Source organism: Aplysia californica, unplaced genomic scaffold (genome assembly GCF_000002075.1).
Source record: "Aplysia californica isolate F4 #8 unplaced genomic scaffold, AplCal3.0 scaffold00342, whole genome shotgun sequence".
NCBI classification, from domain to species: Eukaryota; Metazoa; Mollusca; class Gastropoda; order Aplysiida; family Aplysiidae; genus Aplysia; species Aplysia californica.
Genome location: NW_004797612.1, coordinates 858,648 through 866,437, shown reverse-complemented (window position 1 = coordinate 866,437; position 7,790 = coordinate 858,648). Strand labels below are relative to the sequence as shown.

The 7,790-nt window shown below is 40.6% G+C and overlaps 1 protein-coding gene across 1 annotated transcript; it reads left to right on the top strand.

Moving 5' to 3' along the window:
- Positions 1-907: 907 nt before the first annotated feature.
- Positions 908-6,729, top strand: LOC101859950 (fos-related antigen 2; the record flags this gene model as incomplete). The annotated part of the gene is given in 2 exon segments (XM_005102802.3): positions 908-1,015; positions 1,728-6,729. Coding segments are annotated over 2 exon segments (798 nt in total), but the record flags the coding sequence as incomplete, so codon positions are not given.
- Between the last annotated feature and the right edge of the window lie 1,061 nt (positions 6,730-7,790).

Here is a 7,790-nt window from a genome sequence, read left to right as displayed (position 1 = left end):
TCTCTCTCTTTCCCCCCTCCCTTCCTTACACTTCTGTCTCTCTCTCCCCTTCCTCACCCCTTCCTCTCCCCTTCCTCTCCCCTTCCTCTCCCCTTCCTCTCCCCTTCCTCTCCTCTCAAATCCCCTCTCTTATGCTACTGAGTTTTTTTGTAGACAAGGTTTTGTTAGTTCTGCCTGTGTGTTGATAAGTTCGAAGGTCACTGTGTCTTGGTTTCCCCAGAAGAGCTACAACAAAGTGGGTATTATTCTTGTCCTGAACACAACCATCCGGGGAAAGTGGGAGTCTGGGGGGGGGGGGGGATCCTTGGAGGGAAGCAAGGAGGTCAATGTTTTTACAAACACTTGGACTCATTTATTTATTCAGATAATACTACTTGGATCAAGTAGAAGAGAGAGGTGCTAGGGCGAATGTATTCCTCCTAGGTCTTTCAGTTGCTCTGTGCTATTTTTCTTTGTCAAAAGGTGTTGTGCTAGTAAACCTTTGAAGCTTTCTTGTTGATGATTGAGTTGTAGGAAGTCCTGATATGGTTTTATACAAATGAACTGTATGTATGATGGGTTTAAAAAAAAATTGCATCTGAAACAGACATTGGCGGACATGGTTCACTACTCATTTCCCTACTCAGATGCTTTGAAAAAAGACCCTAAAAACAAAACAAAAAACCCCCCCAGAAAAAACCCACTATATTGTACTATTTTATTGTTCACTACTCAATGATATGATCCTGCTCAGAAGCTCGAAAAAAAAAAACTAAAGAAAAAAAAACAACTTAAAAAGAACCCCCCATACCCCCACCAAAAAACAAACAAACAAACAAACAAAACAACCCTACATGATAATGGTGCTATCCACATCTTCCATTAGTTGTAGTTCTGTTTCTGACGTGTAACTTTCTTCTATTTTCAGCTCCCTCCCGAGGAAGAAGAGCGTCGCCGCGTGCGAAGAGAGCGTAACAAAGTGGCCGCAGCTAAATGTCGTCAGAGACGTGTGGACCACACGAATGAGCTGGTGGAGGTAAGAGAAGATAACTTTCTGATAGTTTGACGGTCTTCTATTTTTATTTACTGAGGTTGCTCTTCCTGTTACTGTTTCCTTCAGGAATAAGTCCCGGAGACAATTGTTTGTCTTCTTACTGATCAAGTTATTTTTAGATAAAAAGATTTAATGACAAAGCATCCCTAATATTTGATAGGTCTTCTTTTGTCTTATGAGGTTGACAAATAAATAACAAATCAAGTGTACATGTAGTTTTTTTTTTGGTTCCAGTATGTTACTCTTCCACCTAACAGCAAATCTTTATTTTGTTGGTCCATCAAATGGCTGCTTGTGTTTGTGTTTGTGTTTGTGTGTGTGTGTGAGAGAGAGAGAAAGAGAAAAGGAGGGAGGGAGGGAGAGAGGAGATGTTGACAAGTTCGTGTGCGTATATGCCTTTTCCATGCTTTAGCAAATTCACTTTGTAGAGATGCATGTTATATTTTTATATTATGTTATCTTATCTCACGTTGACCAAAGTTGACGGGTGCTCTGGTGTGGTTTGTTTCTTCTTTCCTATCAAATATCTATCATCCTTATCTTTCCTCCTTTTTTGTGTTTGTCACTCTCTTATAACACCTCTAATCTTTGCCACTTATATAACCTTATTGTTTTGCAAGTGCCGTACGTTAAATACTTGCTAAAACTAAACGAAAAGCTGACCAGATCTTGTTGTCTTTGTTTTCCCTCCCAGGAGACGGAGGAGCTGGAGGCAGAGCAGAGCAAGCTGGAGTCAGAGATCCAGTCTCTGCAGCAGGAGCGAGAACAGCTGGAGTTTATCCTTCAGGCTCACCAGCCCATGTGTAAGGTGAACTCTTCCCGCTCCACTGCCGCCCCAGCCACCTCATCAAAGGTCAAGGTGGAGCCGGAGCACTTGATGGTCGGCGGTGCCTCCGAGACCACCGGTCACCACCACCCCCACCACCAGCACCACTCACACCTCCACAGCTCCGCTGACCCGTGCCCAGCCCCGGAGAACCTGAGCATGTCTGCTGCGGCGTCCAGCGCTTCAGCCGCCACCCCCGCCCAGCGGCCTCCCGCCGCAAGTGCCGCAACAGCGTCGTCCGCCATCGTTTCTTCATCGGCCGCCGTCTCGGAGAACTCTCTGGTGGCCTCGTCTCGGCCCAACTCCCTCCCTCTGATCAAACGGGACCGTGCGCGGATGTTGTCTGTGACCTCGGCCACGGGTGTGAGCATCAACACGCCCACCTCTGGGGTCACCATCACCCCATCGTCGCTGTTCTGCCCCGGGCTGGACAGTATGGTGGACGGCTCCACGGGACTGACGCCCCTCACCGGCATGTCGTGCTCCTCGCAGGTCCAGCGGAACAACAGCGACAGCAGCTCCGAGGCAGTCGGCTCACCCACGCTCATCTCCTTGTGACAAACAAAGTCTCTGCGAACACCACTGGAATCTTCGTCCAAGATGCTAGAAGAAGAAGACGACGAGAAAAGGAATTGATTGAACTGTAGAATTTTTGAAGAACTTTTTCCGTTTCTATTTTGTAGCTTATAGTTGGAATAGGTGTTCAGCCGGAGATCGATCTATCGTGGTGTTCCAGAGAGATGAAGTGACTTGCAGTCTACGACAGTCATAGAGGAAAGTTCAAAAGAGTTTAAATTAGATTTTAAAAGGACTGAATGATTAGTTTTTATCGTTACACTTTGTAGCTTTATTTAGCACATATTTGGTTTTTTAGAAAGATGGGTTCATGTTACTTGGAAACTGTGAAATTAGTGAGGTGGATATTGGCACAATGCTTGGCGTTGTATTTGACTCGAAGTAGATGCATGAAAGTTGTGAAAATATTGTACAGCCGAGGATGTAGAGTGTTTGTTTTTTGAAAAGGTTTCAAGTATTATGCTTACTTGAAGAACTTGACTGCATTTATTCAGCTGATAGAACTGGTTCCATAACAGTTTGTTTTTGTCTCCATCTGTTTCATAGAGGTCATTCACTTGTCACAAATTTATAATTCAGACTTTGCTGTACTGCTAAGAGTCTTCATATAAACTTGTTTATAGGAAATGAAAGAAACTTTTTCCACATGAATAGCAGTTGGTGGAATGTGGGTGAAGGAAGTCTTACTTTGCTGTCAAGAATCTCGGGGGTTGGTGGGAGTGGCGGTATACTTGAGTGAGAAAGTAGCGAAGTAAGATAGTCGTCCAGCTTGTATAGTGATGATGTCAGTGCTTAAAGCTTGTCTTGTGCCCTATTGTTATAATGCTTGAGTGTAAAGTCAATGATTCTAATTGTTTCGATCCGTTGAGTATTCTGACTTCCCTGTTATGTTTCACTGTGCTTTCTTCAAGTGGATGGACTTGTGTGCAATACTAAATGCATGTTGATATATATGTGTGTGTACAAAAGAGCATTATAATGTCAGTTGTACGCTATATGAGCTGGTTATCATGTGCCCTTATGTATAATTTTATGACTATGGTTCGCTCTTTTACAACTGCCTACGTTGCCTGTAGGGGGCTCAGACTAATAATAAAGCTTTTGTTTTAGTATGCAAAACAGTTTTTCTGTCATGGTGTTCCACTTGTGTAAGTAATATTCTATGCACTTTTGTTCAAGCACATTATGTGTGTATATTTTGCCTTTATCCTGAAAAGCAAAGCAGCTACTCCATGCAAAGTCGCCACATGTTTACTCTACAGTTTTTGCGTGTGCTTTAATTCAAAGCTTTGGAAGGAACTTCCCTTTTTCTACCCATATCTTCCAACAATTTGTTTCTCTGTGCGCATTTTGCATTTTACATTTTACAACTCTTCTCAGTAGAAATTTGTTGAACTGGAAACTTTTATTATGATTTGCCTATCGATTGCGCTAACAGGTCATTGTGTGTGCGTTTACCTTTGGGAGAATGTTTGAGGGACAGTAGGTTCATCACGGAAAGATCAGAAGCAATATTAGACACACAGCAGAGCAGGACAAGCAGAGACAGTCTCCTGTCTGTAGTGAGAGGAATGGTCCCGTAGTGTCGTGGGACCGGAGACTTCTAGACAATTACCTCAGTTGTATGTGTAACTTTACCATTTGATAATTGTTGTACTTGTGCGTGTGCGGCTGTACTATTGATGGCTGCACCAGGTGTGTGTGTGTGATCTGTGAGTGACTGTGACTGTGACTTTGACTTTGATGCTTTCCCTTTCATTGCTGTGCCAGGTTGCAAGGTGTGTCAGATATTTATTGCTCGGGTGGCTAGAGTGAGGATGATTGTGGAGAAGCCCTGTAAAAGCAGGACTTTTATGAAAAATTTTATGAGTGCCTGAGATCTAGGTCTGTTATGGAATGAATAATGAATGTTAGATAAATATATAAGCCTGTTTTGGGAGTCTTCTATAAAAACAAAATCTTGGTCACTAGACGTGTCTCTTTTCTATATCTTCTGATAAAACATTATTTGGGCACCAAATGGAAACAGAAATCTGTAATACAGAAGTCATACTTGGACTTGGAATTTTCTATTCAAAATTTGTCTGAAAAGAAATGGGATACATTGTAGTTAAGTTTCTGCTGCTGTTATGAATGTGTTTGGTGAGAAATTGTCCTTGAAACATTTACGTCCGGCCATAGTCATTGATGAACTACCATTCCGCTTTGTTTGTTACCTGGTAATCTGACTGTTTTTCTTTTTTCAATTGATGGAACTTGACGCTGCTCCTCGCAGCTGCTAATGTGGAAACTGTTGAGTGTTTTCTGCAGCCTCCAGATGCTCAGTGACTTGTCTCTTCTTCTCTTCTTCTATGTCCTTGTTGGGGGGAGCTCACTGTTTTTCTACTGTTGGGTCTCTCCACCGAGGCTTTTCGAGACCTCCCTACGTAGGTCGTGGTCACCCCATCTGTGGCTGGCATTGACTGTTCTGTGTTGTGATCTTCATATGGTGTCTCTATAGCATCCTCATTACGTGTTGTCCACGTGTTTCTCGTTGTTTTTATAGGTGTCAAACTGCTGCCATGTCATTGGTTCATTTCACTTTGGATACTTTTTTTTTTAGTTCAGTTTGTAATACATTTTTTCTTCCGTTGCTGAAAACAAGCTGTGAATCATGTTTCTTGCAAACAGCTGGTTGTTGAAGAAATCGCATCACTTTCTTGTTTGTTATTTGTTTGTGGCTTCTTCTGACTGCAACTACCACTAAGCCGATGTCTGCCATTTTGTGCTTCAAAGGTCAATAAAAGCAATCAGAGGGTCTAGTTTTTCTACTCTTGAGCCAGTTACAGTGAACTGCTGTATGGAAAAATTAGTTTGTAAAGATGTTTATTTCTAATTGTGGTAGCCGGTAAACGATGTGACAGCCTTTTTCTTGTAATGCTAGATGTGGGTATTCTGGTTTACTTTGTTAAGTTTCATCATGAAATGGACAGTTTTTCTCGTTTTGAAAGAAAGATTCCGAAACTGCTAAACTCCTTGGTCCAACAGTGAAATTTGAAACGCTATTTTTTTAAAGAGTTTTTTTTGTAAACCTTTTATTAATTGCATCGTTTGAGACAATGCATTATTCAGCCCTACTCATGTTTACTTTCCCTCCCAATTTCAAGACCCAAGTGTTCCGAGAACATGATAAATGACCATAGATTCTTTACCGCGTTTGTACCTGTGTACCTGTCCAGTCCATCATTTCCATCTCGCGTGTCATCGTATGAGCCATGAATGCTACTCAAGTCACGTAGATGTACAAGAATTCCTACCGTTTGTACTCTGCCCAGGGAAAGTTTCCTTTCAACAGTTGATATGATTTCCTGACAATAGATTTATCATTGAAAGGGTCTATGCAATATCATTCCATAAGTGGATCAGATGGCCATTACTTTTTGAACTCTTATTGACCTAGTGCCTGCCTATGCTTAGTATTTAAATTGACTATGACGTTGTCTTTTATGATCTATTTTTACATGCATGTTTTCTATCACATGACGTTTTTGTCCTCGGAGCCTGTTTGCCTGTGCATGAGTACTCTCAGCCTCAATGCTGTGTCATTCGTTTGTGTTGTTGTTGTTTTTTTATGGAAGAAAGCGAAGCATAATGGTCTCAATTGTTCATGGGTGTTTACTTTGAAGATTTTAAATAACGAAATAATGAGCTGAAAAGTGAACCACGTATCTTTGTAATATGTAATCAATTACATGATGTATCTTGTATTCATAATATTGTTTATCATAAATACAAATGACAATAATAAATGTTTGAAACTGAAAGTTACCTTTTAATACAGTGTGTCAACTTTGTACTTTCTGTAAGTAATTACTTTAAGTGGTCTAGCTATTTTATTAGCCGTACATTAAATTGGTCCTTGTTACAATATCCCAGCCTCCAGTAAATTTTACACGGGCTGTCAAGAGGATAGATTAAGATTGTTTATTCTTGTAAGTTGATTCAAACACATTAAGTTTTGATCTCTGCCTTTTAACGAGATAAAGTCCTGGGAGACTTGTCAATGGGTGGTTGGTGGGTGCTTCTCGCAAGCTTTAATTATTTGTCTTTTCTTCCCCATCATTTTTATCTGATGTCTTTCTTTGTTCAAGTTTGAGCTTATTGGCTGTTATTCCAGTTTTGTTGGGAGAGCGTTTCTAGAATTCTCTTCTACTCCAACAAACAGTGAAGTACATAAAGAAGAGCACACCACGGTCATAACACAAGTCATTTTGTTTTTTTGGGTCGTTTTGAGAAAAAAATACACCCCCCCACCACCCCACCCCCCCAAAAAAAAAGAAACAAAGCAAAAAAACAACAACAACACAATGCTTTCTCAAGTCAAACGTATTTTTATACATGAAGCGAAATTTCAAACAGGTGTCAGACTTTGTGCTGTTGAAGCTAAGAGAGGTGAGCAGAGTAAGTCTGATTCACTAAAAGGATTTCTCTGTTGACATCCACCCCTTGGTGCTCATATGACCTTATGCAGTTGCGAGCGCAGTAAAACCTCTACTAAAACAAACTAAACAGGTGTCTGTGGTGTAGCGGTGAGGCGTTTCGCTCCCACATGCAATAGACCCCAGTTCGATTCCAGAGGGAGAATAATTTTTTATCCAGTATCTCGGTCTTCTTCCTATTGGGATTTAGAAGTATCCCTCTCAGTTGTTCATCCCAACCAAAAATTATGTAACAAAAAAAAATCTGCAATATTGAGGATATGAAACAAGGAACAAATATTTGTACACTTACCAGTAACTAGAAACCTGTAAAGAAAATGACTTGAGCATTTGCGTTATGACCGTGTCAATATAGAAACATCGATCATATAAATTATGAATACTGCATAGTCTAAAGATAAACATAGTTGTGTCGACATTATTTAGCAGTGAGTATATTTAGATAGATATCCCAACTTCCAGTCTGTTGCACATTTTTCAGGTAAAATAACTACTATTGCAGTGAGAGACATACAATTTTAAAGTCTGAATCAGTGTCTGGAAAATCGGTTCAATCATCATCAAGATCTTCACTCATAAATTGAACTTGTCTAATGTTATTCTGACAAGAAAATTATGTTCAGATCCACTGGTGTGTAATGTGTGTTCCTGTCGATCGATCGAGTGTGTTGCCACGTTGACACACTATTTTTTTTACACATGATAATAACTTCGATGTGGATCGTGTTTGGGGTCGTTTTATGACACATGTGTCTTGCTGGGGAATTTGTCATGACTGGTGCTAAACATACGACTTCCATTTTTATCTCGACACTTTTGAAACGTCTTCTTTCATACTTTTCATATATTGATTTGATTGTATTGCTTTCTCCTTTAT